At 38.1% G+C, this 20,458-nt stretch overlaps 1 protein-coding gene across 1 annotated transcript; it reads right to left on the reverse strand.

The window, feature by feature from the left end:
* Positions 1-1,466: 1,466 nt before the first annotated feature.
* On the reverse strand, positions 1,467-13,611 carry LOC127518548 (immunoglobulin superfamily member 3-like). Its single transcript, XM_051905365.1, has 7 exons — positions 13,389-13,611; positions 12,683-13,051; positions 11,971-12,387; positions 10,905-11,306; positions 7,663-8,046; positions 7,140-7,515; positions 1,467-1,614 (listed from the first exon to the last, which is right to left on the reverse strand). Exons 1-6 carry the CDS (start codon positions 13,492-13,494, stop codon positions 7,211-7,213), a joined length of 1,983 nt encoding a protein of 660 aa, XP_051761325.1. The 5' UTR covers positions 13,495-13,611; the 3' UTR covers positions 1,467-1,614; positions 7,140-7,210.
* Between the last annotated feature and the right edge of the window lie 6,847 nt (positions 13,612-20,458).

Genomic DNA, 20,458 nt, shown 5'->3' on the forward strand with positions numbered 1-20,458 from the left:
GGCGTGCAGGCTGTAACACTGACCTTACTGGACCTGTTGTATAAACATCTGGAGGGTAGTAGTAATCATGCAAGGCTTTTATTTGTAGATTTTTTTTTCTGCATTTAACACAATCCACCCAAGCTTGTTAGTTCACAAGCTTTGGTGTGGATGCAAAAATGGCCGCTTGGTTACTAGATTTCCTTACAAATAGGTCTCAGAGGGTAAGGGTTAATAACATTCTGTCAGGCCCTATAACTACATCTATTGGCTCCCCACAGGGATGTGTACTTTCTCCTCTCCTCTACATCCTATACACAAATGAGTTTGGAGTCAGCTTGAGCCCCTGCCCTCGCGGAGGTCTGTGCACGCCACTGAGCTTGAGAATTGGTACATTCTGAAGTTTGCTGATGACACAGTTTGTTGGCTGGTGAGGAGGGGAAACACGGGCCTATTGTCGAATACTTTGCAAACTGGTTTTGAGAGTCCCATGTACAATTGTCGATAATTATTCGATTGAATTGGTGAAAGTTATAAGTACCTAGGCACTATTATCAATAATAAATTAAATTTTGCATAGAATACTGATAGACTGTGTAAGATGAGCCAACAGAGACTTTATTGTCTGTGGAAATTAACCAAATTTAATATTGGCAGGACATTGATGACTGTTTTTTATAAGGCATATATTGAATCGATTTTAACATTTTCATTGATTTGAATTTTAAAGGTCAAACAAAAGATTGCACTATCAAAGATCGTAAATAACTGCAGTAAAGTGTTGGGTGCGCCTGGGTTATCAGATTTGTTTGATATTCAGGTGATGAAGAAAGCGCATCACATCATATCCGACACATCTAACCCTCTATATGATGCAATTCAGTCCCTCCCCTCAGGATTTTTGTATAGGGTCCCTTTAGCTAAGACAAACAAATTAAAATTTTCATTGTACCATGCGCTATTAATTTGCTTAATTCAAATAGGAAGAGGCAGTTTTTTTTTTTTTTTTTTTTTTTATGTGCTATTAATGTTGTGTATTTGTCTGTCTTGTATGTGGTGTAAAAAATCTATCATGCTGCAGAACAAATTGCCCCTAAGGGGGACAATTAGTAAGCCATGGGTGCCAAGTAAAGTTTTCTTTTTTCTTTTCTTCAGGACCCTGTACCATAATCATGAAAAACTTCTTCATGTGAAGAATATTGCAGTTCAGTGAAAAGACCATTGCAATGAAGCAAATGTGTGTTTTATTACCTTTCTCTTTGACAACAAGCTCTGTGGAAACAGACTTTTTCTCTAGGGAATACCAGTCACCAAGAGGATCCTGAAGCCACTCGTCCACCTCACAACGATACTGTCCGCTGTCAGATGTTCTGACCTGATGGACAGTCAACTGGAAGGTCTGTTTCTGTCTTACTTTCATGCGGATTCTCTGGTCCATCTCTAGTCCAGCTGCGGGGCCAAACTTGACAACAGCATCTAGGTCCATAGTTAAGAGCATCTGGGACCCAATCATCCATGTTATCGTGAGACGAGAGGTATCTGTGGTTGTTGTCAGGACTGAGCATTCAATAATAGCATCAGTGCTGGCAGTGGTTTCCATACGAGACTTGAGTTTGGACAGGCTCAACTTGCTCACTGTTGGTAAACATTACAAAGTGAGGAGAAGAGAGAAAAACCAGATAACTGAATCTACAGTTATCTGAATGCTTTATAAAAACAGTGGGGTCTGATATTTTGCAGCTCTGAAAAAGGACATTTACAAATGTTCTGTTATTTAATTTACATGCTTGAAACACACACACAATATTGGCATATGGTCATATGTGTTTGTTCTGTCTGAGCCATGGTTAAGTTTCCAGTTCTCCTTTCTCAATTGATATCTCTTATGTTTAGCTTGTCTTCTTCACTGTAAAAACTATGTCCTGAAGTGACAACATAAAATACAGTTTAAAAAACATGAAGTATATATTTCTAATCCAGTCCCAGGTTCAGGAAGCTGACCTCTGGAAAATGTGTTGTACACAAGCTAACTTTTGGGTTGCACTGCTCAGGAACAGCATTACAAATAAATCTTAACAACTATTTCCTAATTTCATCCATTTCTGGAAGGTCAAACAAAGGAGTTTAGCTTTTGCATGGAAACACACAGCCTCTCCAAGACATGTGACAACACTACAATTCACTGAAGCCTCATCTTCTTTTTTGTGTATGCCTTGGGGTGGGCATTATGCTAATATTTCACATAGCAGTGTTCTCTTTTAGAATAAATTCCTTTGTGGGAGACTATGAGCTTTGTAAATTTGCAGATCTTATACATGCTTATACATGTGTATGTACATACATATGTAGATATACATGCACAGATACACAATGAAAAGGAAAATGAAAACATTAAACAGAATCATATGACCCCTATTTAAAACTATGAAATAACACCAATAGAAGTATGGGAATTATGTAATGACCAAAAACGTTAAACAAATCAGCCCCTCTTTATATTAGGTTTCTTTAACTACTATGCACTTACAATATAAAATTAAGCCTTTGACATAATGTATTTATTGTGTGCATACATGTTGTTATGCAAAACTTTGGCCAGATTTGCATTTGTTGCTATTAGGGATAAAACTTCATTTAAATGTTACATGTAATTACAGTGTTGGTTGACCATTGGTTACGATGACGAGACTTTTGTGCAGTCTTCCTCTGGTGGGAACGTGTTTGACTGATAAGACCTATTCTGGATGAGCACACTTTGGAACAGAAAGGGCACGAAAAGGATGCTGTTGGTGGAGCATTGTAGAGTTCTTCTTGCATTGCATGGCAGCCATAACTGTTTCTTGCCAACTGCTGGTTCTGACCTCAGCTTTGGATTCCAGTTCTGCCACAGGAAATTCAAAGTACTTAAGACTTTCTTTGATACAGTCCTTGTAATGCTTTTTTGGGCAACCTTGACTCCTGTGGTCTTAAAGGGTTAGTTCACCCAAAAATGAAAATTCTGTCATTAATTACTCTCCCTGACATCGTTCCAAACCCGTCACACTTTTGTTCATCTTCAGAACACAAATGAAGATCTTTTTGATGAAATCTGTGACCTTTCTGTCCCTCCATTGACAGCTACGCAACTACCACTTTGACACTTCAAAAAGTTCATAAACAGATTGTAAAAATAATCCATATGAATTGAGCGGTTTAGTCTATCTTTTCTGTAGAGACTTGATCACTTTAAATGATGATGAGATTAAATTTAGGCTTTTATTCACATTAACATTGATCAGCAAACACAAACAGAAGCTCATCTGAACCTGCTTGACACACGAGAGCAATCCTCTTGCTGAAGCTCAAATGTGCTGCATAACACACAAGAATGAACCTCACTGGGTCTTGCGGAAGCTCAAACGTGATGCGTAACACAAGAATGAACCTCATTGGTTCTTGCAGAAGCTCAAACGTGCTGCATAACACACAAGAATGAACCTCATTGGTTGTTGTGGAAGCTCAAACGTGCTGCGTAACACGAGAATGAACCTCATTGGTTCCTGCGGAAGCTCAAACGTGCTGCGTAACACGAGAATGAACCTTATTGGTTCTTGTGGAAGCTCAAACTTGCTGCGTAACACATGAGAATGAACCACATTGCTTCTTGCTGAAGCTCAAACGTGCTGCGTAACACAAGAATGAACCTCACTGGTTCTTCCAGAAGCTCAATCATGCTGCATAACACCCAAGATGAACCTCATTGGTTCTCACAAGTCAAGCAAACATGCTTGAGCTTCCATTTACCACAACTGAAATGTGAGTTGATGAATGTTTATATGTGAATAAAACCTAAATTCAATCTGTTCATCATATAAAACGATCATGCCTCTTTGGAAAATTTGGACTAACCCACTCAATTCATATGTATTAGTTTTACGTTTAGTTTTTAGTATTAGTTTTTATCTCTTTATGAACTTTTTGAAGTGTCAAAGTAGTTGCGTAGCTGTCATTGGAGGGACAGAAACCTTTCAGATTTCATCAAAATATCTTCATTTGTGTTCTGAAGTTGAACGAAAGTCTTACAGGTTTTTGGACATAGTAGTGTATTATAGGTAAAAAATGATATAAATACTGTTCGGTTTCGCGCACAAACCAATCTTTTTGTGTCTTGGGACATCAATGTGTCGTCACGAGTCGCAGGGTTTAATTTGGATTTGTCTGTGCATGTTTTTTTTACTCTCATAGATTTTGTTACCATCGCCATGCATTATACGACTGACAGACCGCGTCATCATTTGTGTTCTACTGAAGAAACAAAGTCATCTACATCTTGGATGCCCTGGGGGTAAGCAGATAAACATCAAATTTTCATTTTTGGGTGAACTATCCTTTTAAGGACTGCAGAAATGAGTACACCCTAGATTTAATTCAACAAATGTATAATATTCTAGCACTTAGTATGCCCTCCATAATTTTGAATATACTGCTCTGACCCTTCTTGGCACGGAGTGTACAAGTTCATGACAAATTGTCACATCTGTCCTGTTTAACTCCTGGATGATGAGCTCCTTAAATGCCCTGATCTTTAATGGGGAGTGTTGCTCAACCTGTCTCTACAGAATCCCCCACAGGTGCTAAGATTGAGTGAAATACATGTCCACAGAAGGTTTTTCACCTTGGGAGAATGCATATCCTCATTGTCATGTTGAAAAAATGCCCACCAATGCAGGGAATGAGGAAAGGGTAACATCTTCTGTTTCAAGTTTGTGTATTAAATTACACAATGGTGTGGGAATTCATGACAGCATTGATAAAGCACAACTCCCTCACACCTTCAGCACTCATACATCCCTATAAGAGCTTTACTACCACTGAACTTTACTGTGGGAACCAGGCACTTCTCACTGTACTCCTCCTCTAGCAACACCAGAACATTTTGGATGCCGTTAGATCCAAAATGATTGATTACTCTGAGACCAGAGTATTGATTCCCAGAATCTATGTTTTGTAAATATGGGCTTTGGAAATGGCTAACTGACTTTATTGTGCTTTGGCTACAGTAGGTAGTTCCAGTGAGAACAACAACCATGCATGTCACTTCTGCAGGCTGCATCTTACTCTGTGAGATAAACAGTCACTCTTTTCATAGCTTTTGCTGGCTCTGAGACACTCGCTTGGTATTTCTCCTGCTCTTTGTCTAGCAAAAAAATCATAACTAACTTACTCATAACTAACTCATCACTAAATGAAAGCTTAAAATGAAGGCCTGATTATTTCAGGGACATTGTCACAAGTCCATTTTTTTTTTATTTCTGTGTTACTTTGCCATATTTTCACACTTAAAACAATGATTTGGTAATCCTCTTGTACCACTGTCCTCTTTTGTGCTAAGAAATAAGTCTCCTGACAGTTCTCTCCCAAGTGCTTCCATTGTTGTCAGCATTAAGTCTAAGAATGATTCAGTGGGCTATATAACACTTTTAATTGTCAAGAAATTACTTCTCTTTAAATGTTTTGAACCATACTTCTCAGGTAAGTATGGTTCAACATACTTACCTGTTGATCAAACATTGCCTTAAACTTACACCAGAAAATTTTTATTTCATTTTATTTAGTAACTTTTAGGAGTAAAAACTCATGTACTCATTTTTGCTGTGCTGTGCACTGTAGGTAGGGTTAGAAGAAGGGGTAGGTTTAACAGTAGTTTAATGGTTGTTGTATGGTCAACAGTGTGATTACATGTGCATTTATGTGCAGATACTTTGAATATAAGTACAATATAACAACTTGTATGCACACATTTTTATGTATGCACATAGTAGTTAATGACACCTAATGTAACATGAGTTTAAACTCTTATATTTGAGCTTCTTAAGACTCGTTTCCACTGAGCGGTACGGTTCAGTACAGTACAGTACGATACGCAATTACTTCCATTTCCATTGTCAGAAGTTGTGAATGGTACCAAAATACCGAACCTTAGCGTATCACTTTTTTGGGACCCTTCCGTTGGGTTACCTAGCACAATAGTACTAATAGCACCGGTACCAAAAGGGTTGAGCTACACTCACTGCAGAACTTTGATTGACTGACAGAGAATCGTCACTTGCGCGTGCTACAAGGGGAATGACAACACAGTACTGTTGTATGTGTATTTTTCGGCTGTTTTTCCTTGCAGCCTGTCCTTCATTGTTGTTTACCATCACTTTCATCGCGAGAATGACATCAATCATTACTTTCCAGCATACACCATGCCTATCAAGTAAAGGTACTGTTGCCGATGGAAACGCGAGCTGGATCACGGTTTACCGTCCCGTATTGTACTGTACTGTACTGAACTGAACCGTACTGCTCAGTGAAAACAAGCCATTAGATTCCAGCTCTGCTCACTCTGGACATTTCCTCAACCAACTTCATGGAATGCATCCTGGAAATCTTTTAAACTGTATTTAAGGAGATCACAAGTATGCTGGACACATTGGCTGATTCACAATGCAGTCCAATTTATACATAAAAATGGAAAGAAATGCATATGAAGGAACAATTTATATTTGTAAGCATTTGAGAATAGGCCTTAAAGGGTTAGTTCAGCCCAAAATGAAAATTTTGTCATTAATTACTCATCCTCATGTCGTTCAAAACCCGTAAGACCTTCGTTCATCTTCAGAAAACAAATGAAGATCTTTTTTGATGACAGAATGCTGTCAGATTTCTTTCCATAGACTGCCTTTATAACTGACACTTTGATGCTTCATGTATGCAGCACGTTTGAGCTTCCAGAAGAGGTTTGTTTCTGCTTATGCTTAAGCTTCTGCTTATGTTCGCTGATCAATGTTTACATGCGAGTAAAAGCCTAAATTAAATCTGTTCATCTAAACCGCTCGATTCATATGAAGTTTTTGAAGCGTCAAAGTGGTAGTTACAAAGGCAGTCTATGGAAGGAAATCTGACAGCATTCTGTTATTAAAAAGATTTTCATTTGTGTTCTGAAGATGAACAAAAGTCTTACGGGTGTGTAACGACATGAGGATGAGTAATTAATGACAGAATTTTCATTTTGGAATGAACTAACCCTTTAAGATAAAAAAATATGAGAGTATAAAGACTAATGTATATTCAAAAATTTGATGTAGAATGTACCTTCCTAATAAAATTATTTTTAAAAAAACAGCTGTATTTACCAGGTTTTTGTACAGGCACAGCCAACGGGTTGGAGTTTTTCATGGCTTTCTGTACATCCTTTTGATAGGCATCAACTTGGCACTGGTACTGTCCTTCTTGTTGCTTGCTGGCTCGTGGCACTATGAGCGTAAAATATGTCGCTGACGGCTGTGGCTGAACGGATAGCTGATAGTTTCTCTGATCTGCTCCCCAGGAGATTTCTCCAGTGTGGCGTATGGATAAAATGTTCCTTTGTACAGTTGAATTGGGGGGGCCGAAACATCCAGCGTACACCCAAAGACACTTCAGGCCCTTTGACTATACATAGTAATTCTATTGAAGAATTTATAGGCACAGATGTTGTACGACTTTTTAAGGTCACCTTCATTAGAGATTCTGAAAATAAATGTCAGCAGTGATTATTCATACTCTGGTATCGGTATCATGCAGTAGAAATATAAGTAATGACAAAGAATTGATGTCAGCATATCTAGACAGTTTCTCTGATCCTGAGAATAATGTGTGAATATATATCAGTCTTACCAACAGAATTAACTGAAATGGCTTTTTGCTGAGACTGGGTGTTGGCTTTCGTCATCTCTCCATTGCTCTGCACGGTCCATTCAGACACAATGCACCTGTATTCACCACTGTCAGATGTCGCAGATGCACCAATCTCCAGGGTAAAGTTTCCAGCTGGAGAATGGAGTGTTTGAACATGTCTGTTCTGATATCTTGTCCCAATATCTTTCATCACTCCCTCATGGGTCAGACTAATGACATCACTGAAGGAATCCCCTGAGTCTTTCTTGTGTTGCCATGACACTGATAAAGGACCTTTGAATCCCGACACAGAGCAGGTGACCTGTAGTGTATCTCCCTCAGTCACCGAATCCTTCATCACCATGACCACCGTCAGATCACTCTCTGACCAGACAGGCAAATGAACAGGCAATGTCAACAACATATAATTCAAATGTTTTATTTTTATCTGTGTATTTTTATATTTGTTATAAATAAAATTAGGGATATATTTCTCATTATATGGTAGATGTTCTTGAAAAAAAATAAATAAATATATATATATATATATATACAGGTGCTGGTCATATAATTAGAATATCATCAAAAAGTTGATTTATTTCTCTAATTCCATTCAAAAAGTGAAACTTGTATATTATATTCATTCATTACACACAGACTGATATATTTCAAATGTTTATTTCTTTTAATTTTGATGATTATAACTGACAACTAAGGAAAATCCCAAATTCAGTATCTCAGAAAATTAGAATATTGTGAAAAGGTTCAATATTGAAGACACCTGTGGCCTGCTGCACAAAGCCGGTTTCAGTTTCAAGATTAGTTTGAGCAAACTCTGGTTTTTCGGGTTTATGAAGGTGGATTGGTTTTTAGCGGGGTTTGTTGCTATGGTAACTGACGCTACACGGCTAACCTGCTCCGGAGCAGGTTTTATTCTGGGTTAGAGATCGCAAACCCAAACTCGACCAATCAGCTGTGAGTAAAGTGACATGTATCTGATGCAATAAAGCCACTTCTCCTGTATCTCTCGTCCAAATTAAATCAGTTTATAGTGAAAACATTTTAGAGACAAAATTTCTCAACATTTGCTGTTAATTATTTATTATATTTACATTAAATAAATTAAAATTATGAATAATTCATGACATATTCATATAATAAGGCGATTATATTAATTGACAATATTAAACTTTGCTTTTAAATTAAAATAAATATAATACATGCATAATATATAAAGCTTTTAAACAGATTAAGCTTATATGTATTCTTTTGAGCTCTTTGTGAAACTATATTAATTATTTGGTCTATTTCTTTGATTCACATGCATTGATATAGTTAGATATTTTCTTTCAGCTGCCTTCTCAAACTCTCACTGCAGCAGAAGTGTTTATTCCTGCTTTGTAAATGCGTTTTATTTCATATTTTTCATAACGATCTCTTAATCTTCGGAAGTGACATGAATTGTGCGGCTCTCTTGCGAGAAGTGAATCAAACTGACGTTCTCCTTGTTCCGTGTGATTGGCTGTTTGCCGCACGTGTCAGACTTTCAGGTGCACACGCTTTGCAAACTCTGGATTAAACCTGAGTTGACAGAGAAAGTTTATACCGAGCGTTGTGCAACAGTTGAATCTGATCTAAACCAGGTTGGATTTATCTGGATTTGTCAACTGCAAACCTACTCTGAAACTCAGAGTTTGTTCAACTAGCTTCATGCAACAGGCCACTGGTGCCACACTCTAATCAGCTAATTAACTCAAAACACCTGCAAAGGCCTTTAAATGGTCTCTCAGTCTAGTTCTGTAGGCTACACAATCATGGGGAAGACTGCTGACTTGACAGTTGTCCAAAAGACGACCATTGACACCTTGCACAAGGAGGGCAAGACACAAAAGGTCATTGCAAAAGAGGCTGACTATTCACAGAGCTCTGTGTCCAACCACATTAATAGGCGAAGAGAAGGAAAAGATGTGGTAGAAAAAATTGTAGAAGTAATAGGGATAACCGCACCCTGGAGAGGATTGTGAAACAAAACCCATTCAAAAATGTGGGGGAGATTCACAAAGAGTGGACTGCAGCTGGAGTCAGTGCTTCAAGAACCACTTCGCACAGACGTATGCAAGGTTTCAGCTGTCGCATTCCTTGTGTCAAGCCACTCTTGAACAACAGACAGCGTCAGAAGCGTCTCGCCTGGGCTCAAGACAAAAAGGACTGGACTGCTGCTGAGTGGTCCAAAGTTATGTTCTCTGATGAAAGTAAATTTTGCATTTCCTTTGGAAATCAGGGTCCCAGAGTCTGGAGGAAGAGAGGAGAGGCACACAATCCACGTTGCTTGAGGTCCAGTGTAAAGTTTCCACAGTCAGTGATGGTTTGGGGTGCCATGTCATCTGCTGGTGTTGGTCCACTGTGTTTTCTGAGGTCCAAGGTCAACGCAGCCGTATACCAGGAAGTTTTAGAGCACTTCATGCTTCCTGCTGCTGACCAACTTTATGGAGATGCAGATTTCATTTTCCAACAGGACTTGGAACCTGCACACAGTGCCAAAGCTACCAGTACCTGGTTTAAGGACCATGGTATCCCTGTTCTTAATTGGCCAGCAAACTCGCCTGACCTTAACCCCATAGAAAATCTATGGGGTATTGTGAAGAGGAAGATGCGATATGCCAGACCCAACAATGCAGAAGAGCTGAAGGCCACTATCAGAGCAACCTGGGCTCTTATAACACCTGAGCAGTGCCACAGACTGATCGACTCCATGCTACGCCGCATTGCTGCAGTAATTCAGGCAAAAGGAGCCCCAACTAAGTATTGAGTGCTGTACATGCTCATACTTTTCATGTTCATACTTTTCAGTTGGCCAAGATTTCTAAAAATCCTTTCTTTGTATTGGTCTTAAGTAATATTCTAATTTTCTGAGATACTGAATTTGGGATTTTCCTTAGTTGTCAGTTATAATCATCAAAATTAAAAGAAATAAGCATTTGAAATATATCAGTCTGTGTGTAATGAATGAACATAATATACAAGTTTCACTTTTTGAATGGAATTAGTGAAATAAATCAACTTTTTGATGATATTCTAATTATATGACCAGCACCTGTATGTATGTATGTATGTGTATATATATATATATATATATATATATATATATATATCTTGGCAATGACCAGAACACCTCAGCAACTGCATAGCAACACAATAAAGTCCACTTGACTGTAGAGGAGAAATACTGTAGCATTATTTACCTTTGGGTGTGATGTTCACAGTCTCTGGACTGGACAGTTGTTTTTGTATTTTTCTGAAGGTGCCATCATCATTCATGTGTTCCTGCCACACTTCACACTGGTATTGACCCTGGTCTTCAGTCCTAGCCGAACGGATGGTCAGCAGGTAGTCCGTGTGACTGCTTTTCACTGCTCTCATCTCCGCTGCATTCTCTCTCTCTTTGTAACTGTCAAACACAGTGAGCATTCCAGAAGATCCGATCTGAGCCACGTTCTTCTGGTTCTTCAGCCAAGTCACCGAAAATAAATGACCAAGATTCTGAGCCTTCACACTGCAGTGGATGTCCAGTGTATCTCCCACCTGTAGTGGCCCCTTTGAGGCCTTCATATAGACACTGAACGAACCTACATCAGGGGCCACTTCTGAAACACAAGAAATAGCATGAGATGTACAAGGTTCTCTTACACAATTTCCAGTTTTATGACTGCAGTCGTACCACACAGTCATTACACCAGATCTAACTTATATACTTTATATCAGTGCTCCTGAACTGACAGTAGATTGCAGGTCTGTTCTGATGGAGCAACAGACAGCAGGGGAAAATAATGATAAATGCCAATAACAGAATACTATACTTACTGTATAATCATGCATGGTAAGGATGAGAAAATAATTAGACAAACTTTAGACCAACTTTAAAAGAGAGGAGAAAATGGTTCCTCTATCTTCTGTTGTTCATGTCAAAAGCTCTGCATCCAAACAAATTCTACAGTATAATGGCACAAATCCATCTGTCATTTGGAAGAAGCTAGACCGGCTGTGTGACAAGACCTCATCTTTAAAAACTATGGACAAACTACTCTAGGAAACAGAAAATTATCAACAGCAGAGAGCATAAAAATATTTAAAATTCATGAGATATGATATTTAGAAAAATGTGTAGATAAATGCGAATAAAAATCAACATTTTAAGGGCATTTTTTGTTACTTTTCTACTCTAAACTCTGTTGAGTCACTAGGTGTAACATCTGGGTCCTGAAGCAAAACCATTTGTGAACCTCTTGTTTTACAAAATTTAAATCTTACCAATTCGTTTGACCTCCATGTTACATGCCGAGCTGGTTTTGTGGGCAATCTGTGTCCAGGAACGGTCTGGGTCTTGGATCCACTCAATGGCTTTGCAGTAGATCTTCCCCTGGTCTGACTGCTGCAATTGAGACATCTTCAGTCTGTAGGTTGTGTCCTCCACCTTATCCATGCTGATAAGACCTGTGTTGTAGCGATCCTCAAATCCAGCTCCTGGCTTTACAGTCAGATCTTTGTTCAGAGTGATGATTGGTCGGGGGTTCTCATCCTCTTCACTGTGGACAAACCAGGTGACCGACAGATGGGTGTGCTGATAAGTTTCGCTGGAGACCTGACACTCAAGCTGAAGAGGATCACCTTCAGACAAACTCTGGGAGGAAGAGCCAGAGTATGATGCAATCAGGGTGTCCTTAATCACTGTGAATTTTTGCATTGAAAACATTAGTAACAAAGAGTGGTCGACCAATATGTGGTTTTTCAATGCCAATACCAATATCTAGAGAGTAACTGATGGCTGATATAATAGTGAATTATATAAATATATGTACAACTTCAGCTTATAGCTGATCATCTTCTATTGGAACGAATGGAAATGTCAATGGATGTTAACAGATGGATTTCTGTAGTTGTAGATCTGCCAATGAAATGTCAATAACCTCAAAATGGACAAATCATCTGATAATCACCAAAACAATCAAGATAAATATCTTACCGTTAAGTGTTGTTGCCGCTTCATAAGTTCCTAAATATTCACCATCTGTGTTTGGGGTGTCACAGAAGAAATCTCCTTCATCTCCTTCCAGCAAATTTTTGATCCTCAAGAGAACTGAAGATCCTGACAACCTCTCAATCTCAATATCTTTTTCCCTTACCCTACTGGAGAACATTGCGTAGGCAAAGTTTTGGTTTTCAGTACTGATTATATTTATATCCATGTTTGATTTCTTGAGCCTAAATTCAAAATTTTGTAAAGATGGGCCTTTAAACCCACTAACATTACAGGATATGGAGATGGGATATCCTTGTACTCGATACAGAGGACCTTCCTGGATCTGGACCAGACGCTGACCGTAGCACGGATCTGTGTGGAGAGCGACATTAGACAGGCAAATCTTAAATATTTCACCCAAAAATTTGCATTTTGTCATCATTTACTCTCCTCTGTGTTTCAAACATGTATGATTCACTTTAAATGGGATTTTTTTTTTTTAATTCACACTGCTTTTTTCCACACAACAAAGTGAATAGGGGCTAGGGATGTTAAGCTCCAAAAATGACAAAAAAAAAAGCAACACTTCTGTGCAAAAACATGTATGTACACAATAAGTGCATTGTATCAAATGATTCATTTAAATGTTAATACGTAGTAGTCAAAGACACAGTGTCCAAGTGGGACAAAATTATAAATTCAGTCTTACCCCCCTGCAGGAGTCCTTTGAGACACAGCAAAAGCAGCAGGTGCCACAGTCTGCACCAAAAGTCCACCATCCTTAATCTGATCGATCCTTTCGCTTTCTCTCTCATCTCCTCCTCAGTATAAGTTAATCCAGGTTTCAGCAAGAGCACCTAAATATATGATATATGTTCTCTGATGCAAGTGACTGTGAGACATCAGATAAAAAGGAGGAAACGAATGTACTGAATATTGGTTTCCTGTTGTCTCGCGCCGCTCTTCACACTTGCTTCATTTCCCTCACACTTTCGCCATCGCATCTGTGAACAGCGCATTATAACAGACCAGCAGTCTTTATGGAGCACTGATATTATACACTGACTGAAAATCCACGGTTTTGTGATATTTCATGTTTTCAAAGTGGTGCATAGAGAGGAGAACAAGTTTGAAAGGTCAAAATTGCCTGTGAAAATTACTTACTGTAATTGGAATCTTACTATTATGAAAGTCAAACAGAAGAGCTATGCCACCAAAGTTTAAATATGCTGAAAAAAATCCTCAATGTTACAATGAAACAGAATTTTGTAACTTGATGGTAACCACCACTGTTTATCTGCACATTGTGGTGACACACTTAAAGATGTGACAGAATTCACATTGCTTGTCATGTTTGACCTTTAAGAATGTTAGTTGCCTGCCGTGTATTTCCCCTTTAAGTGATTGAGTTTGGCTTTGGAGTTCTGATATAATTAAATAGCTTTACCCAGTTCATGGCGTTTCATCCAATTTTGATGTCGTCTCTGTTCATTTAATCACACAAACACCTACAACATCAATTTTCCAATATTAGTCGCAATTTGTCGATAATCTGTTTAGTTCTCTGTCATTTAAAAACTGCAATCTGAATGACTGATTCAGTTTAACACAATGTTCTGATGGTGTGTTCCATTTGTCCCCAGAAGTGGGAAATTCCTATTTCCCAGTAGGAACTTTTAACAGGAATGCCTTCATCAAGTCATATAATATATATATTAGCACTACTGTTTGCCTGTGTCTCAATAAACTCATGTACAACTACTAACCAGCCTCTATTTGTGGACATGATACTTCGGCATTATCTGTGCAAAATAAATGCTTTTTTATGTGTTTGTATTCCAAAAGAGCAAGCACAACAAAGGTTTGCCTAGACCATTTTAATTTTCCGACTGGAATGCGGTCACCTCGGTGTGGTGCGGTGTGAAGTCATTCCCAGCTACGACATCCCTCCTCTGAGGTAAATGGAATGCAGCATGATTCCCCAAATTTCGATTCCCATCACTGTTTTAATCAGGAATGTGTTGCATGTAAACATCTTATTCAGAAAATATTGTGAAAGGAAATACACACGCATACTTAATCCACAAGGAACTCGGTCTGTAGAGATGCTGTCTGGCATTTTTGAAGATGAGAAGTGTTAGAGTCGGCATGAAATGGAATTTGCGAAATTTTCTTTCCTATTTTGATGTATATCTGAGTGAAACAGCTTGCTGAACTAAAACAATGTAGGGCAGGGGTTGATTTTGTCCTTCGGGATTGTTTGGGTCATAGAAGGTGGACGCTGCAATTGAAATGCGGAGAGAGAAATGCACGTTTGCGGTCAGTCGTGGAGGATTACACTCAACCTGACACACCCTCCCTTGAAGAAATTTCTATTGAGGAGGTCATGAATTAGGATACACCTTACCACTATGTTGTCATTTGTTTATTGCTGTGATTGTTTCATTTGAGGTGGACAAGAGGGATTGAAACTCTCTGGCCATTGGACAACCTGATTGGCCAAAAACTGCAGGAAAGATAATGCACAAGAATCGGCATATTCTGATGCATTTAATCATAATATTTTTACAGACTTAAATTGAATTTGACATGCATGTAAAATGTGGTAGTGTCAGGGTTATGTTTTGTTTTCATTTTGTTTTGGTTTTTATTATTCCCTGTCACTGTTTTCCTGAGTTCTTGTTGCTAGTGTGTCTCCATGGTTTCTGATTGAGTTACGCACCTGTTTCTTGTTCCGTTAATTATCCCTGTGGGTATTTAAACCCTCAGTTCTTTCTGTTCATTGTTCGTGTCGTCTATAGTTTATGAGGTTTGCTATTTCTCCTATGTTTCCTTAGATATCTCCTGAATGTTAAGAATTATGAATAAAGACTCTTCATTGTGCTACTCTGTTCATTGTGCAAGTTGCAGACCACTTATGACAGAACACTGAACCCAAAGAAACAGAAAAAAAGAGAAGTCATTTTCATCCTGGAGACTGAGCCTTGCAGAGAGCCTGACCAGGTACGTAAGCCAGCAACGTCTGTCGAGGTGGATGTATTAGTGGAGTATGAAGGCATGGAGTGGAGCTCTACCCATACTCCTGCTGCTGAGTGTGAGGTGCCAGGTTATTAGACAGGTTATTTGTTTTGTTCATAGCTAATGGCTCCACCCAGCCTCCCTCTTCGCCTCCCCTGTCAAAGCCATCCAGTTCCTCCACTCTGCTGCTCGGATCCGCCTCGGGCCTTCCGGTCTTCTACCAAGCCTGTTACTCCACCTCGGCCTGTAGACCAGTCGGCTCCACCTTGGCTGTTGTCCTTACGGCTCCACCGGGCTCCCTTGTCACTCTGCCTACACCACGGACTTCTGGGTCTTTGACAGGACCTTGTCCCTCCACCTCTTTGGCTCCATTGAGTTCCTTCCTTCTAACTCCACCTTGGTCCTCAGTCCCACCGCCTCAGTCCTCCGGCACCCTGGTCTCTTTGTGTCCTCTGTTCTGCCATGGGCCTTCTTCGGAATGGCTCATATATGGGTCTCTCTCGGCTTCCTCCATCACCTCCTTCCTGGCTCCTCCCTCCATCATCACCACCATTTTGTTCCCCTTTTGCCAGCTCCTCCCAATGTTCTTCTCCAGTTGTTGGACTGTTTTAAGGTTTGAGGATGCACCTTCAGTGTGGTTTTCTATTCCTCCTATGTTTCCTTGGATATCTCCTGAGTGTTAACTATTTCCCTGCCATTGATGGAAATTTCCATTATTTATGAGACAATGCTTCATTTTTTCTGGCTTTCCATGTATTCACTGTTATACGGTGCATGGTTATATAGGGTGCACTATTACACATCTTCTGAAAGAGTACAGAATCTCTGGATCAAAACACAGGAGAAAAAGGAGCAGAAACAAGCAACAGTATTTGTAAGCAGATATATACGTAAAATAACATGATCATCAACATTAAACAGCATATAAATCAAAACTGCCTTTAGTCTTTTTTTAGTCTTTTCATTTATTTGTAAAGGGACCATGTACAATTTTTAACACAAATGTTTCCATTCTATGCATTTTACCGGGATTAGCCAAAGGCTAATTTTCACCCACAGTCCCCTGGAAGGTCTACATAAATGAATAAAATAACACACACAATACCTACGTACAATAAAACATACATATACACACACACACGCGCGCGCACACACACACACACACACACACACACACACACTATCAGGGCAACAAAAAAAAAATCTTAAGAAATCAATTAAACTGCAACCATGTCAACGTTTACAGAGTTAGTTCGATTTTAAAAAAGATTTTAACTTTAATTTAAAAAGACCAAGAGATTTACACCCTTTTATATCCTCTGGTAAAGCGTTCCAGTGAGTGGTAGCTTTCACAGCAAAAGACGATAGTCCAAAAGCAGAATGACGAAAAGGAACAACACAGTTACTTAGGGATGATGATCTAGTAGATCTCACAGAGTTTTTAGAAGGAAAACTAACAAAATCAGTACAGAAGGACCTAGACCATTTACAATTGTATAAACCATACACAAATTTGAAAAAAGTCTAAAATTATCAAAATTCAAAAAATTATATTTCTCTAAGATCCTACAGTGGTGAAAATGGTTTGGTTTTTTATCTAAAATTTTTAAAGTCTGTTTATATAGGGATCTTAAAGGTTTAATATCAGTTTCACTAGCTTGACCCCAACATGTATGAAATATGAGAAAAGATTGTAGCATGCATAAAAGTCTTAGCTATATCGACAGAAAGACATTGTCTAATTTGTCTAAAATTTGCTAAGTTATATTTAATATTCCTCACCATTTTCTTTACATGTTAAGATTTGAGTCCAATATTACACCAAGATAACTGAACTCATTAACTATTTCTATCTTTTCACCATTAATAAAAATATCAACATTAGGAGATTGAACATTTGTTTTTGAGAAGAACATTCCTTTTGTTTTACCAATGTTCAGGCTAAGACACGATTGCTCCAGCCACTGTGTATTCCTTTCCATAGCAGCTTTTAACTTCTCAGCTGTTAACTCTGCTGTTCTCGCTTGTGTAAAAATAATAGTATCATCAGCATACATTTGCACTTGTTTCCCTTCACACTGTTGCGGGAGATCATTAATATAAAGACTAAATAATAAGGGACCTAACACTGATCCTTGGGGTACACCCATTGTATAATGTAAATTACAGGACTTAACCCCTTTCATTTTTACACATTGTACTCTATTTGATAAATATGAGGATATAAAATATCCACGTTAAAGCTTCAGATTAAAACTGAAAGTTAGACCTAACGTTGCTGAATGAAATGTCGACCCAGGATGAGCTACAGGACTGTGAAGCTTTGGAGGTGTTGATGGACTCGATCTACTCCAGCTATGTTTTGATCATCGTTGTGAATCCGATCCAGACGTAGTCTTTGACAAAAATTTGATTTTCTCAGCTTTTTGCTCAAAATTTAGTTTTTTTATGAAACACCCACATTCAAGTGCTGATAAAAAATAATGCATTCAACTAGAATAAAACATTTTTTATGTGTTTAAAAGCAGAGACTCTGTTCTTTCTTTTGATGTATTGCATGTTCAGCTATTCATACAACAAAATATTCTGGGGCCAATGAAAATTTTGTGATAATGATCAAAAATGCTGGTGGTGGCTGGCGACTTTTTATAAAAAACGCTGGCAGGAAAAGAGCTAAGAATTCTGAATAAAGACTGTGAACTGTGACTAGCTGTCACAGACCACTAGTGACAGCTAGAGACTGCAATAGCTTACTTTGGTTGATTTTTCATCAACATTAACATTTTAGCATTGTCATATGAAGGTAATTTTCTTAAAAAGTTTTCCCATAGATTTTTTGTTGTTGTTGCACCCTTGCCTCAAACCCAGGCTTTCAATCTTAAAATATGAAAATTCATCATAAAATATTACACTTAAAACGATGATGATATAAACAATAACGCAATAAATGCAAATCATTTCGAATTTTTAAAAATCATTGTGAATTTTACTTACGACCTTAGTTGTCCTTTAATTACAACTGCCCTTACCACTAATAAAGTATGTTCAGAAGTTAACATATAAGTTTACAGAGTAGACAACAGTGTCAATGAAGAGCCTGAGATTAAATATGCGATTTGTGATCTGTAAAGAAAAAAAAAATCAAGATATTATTATTCTTTTTTTCTTTTTTGCATAATTTCTTATCAATGGAAAATATTATATTATAATGCTAGGGCAAGCTAAACACTTAAATAAAGTCAAGTTAGAATGTGTCAAAGACCAATCTAAGAGCCAGTAGATAAGTTCCCAGGTACAGAGAGCAAAAAAAGTGGTAGTGAAACGAGTTTAAGACACATATGGTTACTTTTGCCAAAATAGACACCAGGCACTAGGCAAAGCTGATGTTTAATTCACAAAAATAAAACAGTTAGAGACACTGGCGTCTGCTTGTCTGTGGTTATTTTATCCAAATGTCAACTGACCAGTGCCTTACATAGTGGCAAAAATATGCTGCCTCAACCATTTTATGCAGGGCTGAACAGCTCTCCACAGCAAAGTGAATGTCTGAAACAGACAAAACCTCACCAGTAATGTTCTCTGTCATTTCAACTCCACAGGAAAATAATTTAAACCAAATTTGTTGTTCAACCTTGTTAAATTTTACAGTGTGTTTTTCAAATATTCAAAACTACTCTAAATTATAAGGTTACACTTTGATGTATTAGAGACACGTGGAAAAAGATCAATAGTATCTTTACTTAAAACATGTTTACTGTGTGACCCTCACATTTCTGCCTGTGTGTCATGATAGAAACAGAAACCGCTGTGGGTTGAGCTACAGAGGAAGAACATACATCAATGCTGCAGAGTCCTGAGCTTGACCGCAATTTCAATGTGAATATAAATATAGCAAGAAAAGGAAATGCTGATAAGAAAACCTGCAGCAGAGTAACTGCATACTGTGCTCACCTCAGTCATAAAACAAACATTATTTTCCATATTAAGTCTACTATTATTCTAGTGTCATAACACCTGAGATGGGTTGAAGCATTGAACCACTCTCTCCAATGTTAGGACGCCCTCTTGTGGCTCAAACACTACTAAGCTGATTTAAGATAAAAAATATTCAGAATGAATCTAATCTGTAAATGTGAACCTGTGTGACAGTGTTTTTCTCTGTCTCTGACACACACCATCTCCAGCCCTGGTTATTCAGTAGTGGCAGTAGAATAATGCTACAATATATTAGATTCCTCAATTTTGTAAGTTTTACAACTTAACAGCAGACATAAACAAACATACATCTTAAAGGTACTGGTAAAATCAATCTTACAACAATCAATCTAAATTATTCAACCACCCTGATCTGCAAGTTATTCTTATGAACAAAATTTTATGAAAACACATCAACTAAGCATTAGTATACATCATAGAAAATTTTATACACATCTGAGTGATTCTGAGAACGTAAAGTTGATTTACTCAGTTCAAATAATAAAAAAATAATTGGTTCTAAAAAGGCAAATACAAAATTATTCAACCTCCATCGGCAAGTATTTTGTAATGAATCAGAAGTAATCAAGCTTCTGACACTCTACTGCAATCTTTGGCCTTTCATCATGAGTAAAAGCTTCCAGCTATCTGATATTCTTTGCTGCCACTGCTTTATTCAATTCTTTCCAAAAAAAATTAAAGCGGATTTAAATCTAGAGACTGAGCAGGCATTACCTGAGCCAAGCTTGGGTAAATTTGGATGTATAGGGATCATTGTCTGCTGGG

Source organism: Ctenopharyngodon idella, chromosome 9, assembly GCF_019924925.1.
Source record: "Ctenopharyngodon idella isolate HZGC_01 chromosome 9, HZGC01, whole genome shotgun sequence".
Lineage (NCBI taxonomy): Eukaryota > Metazoa > Chordata > Actinopteri > Cypriniformes > Xenocyprididae > Ctenopharyngodon > Ctenopharyngodon idella.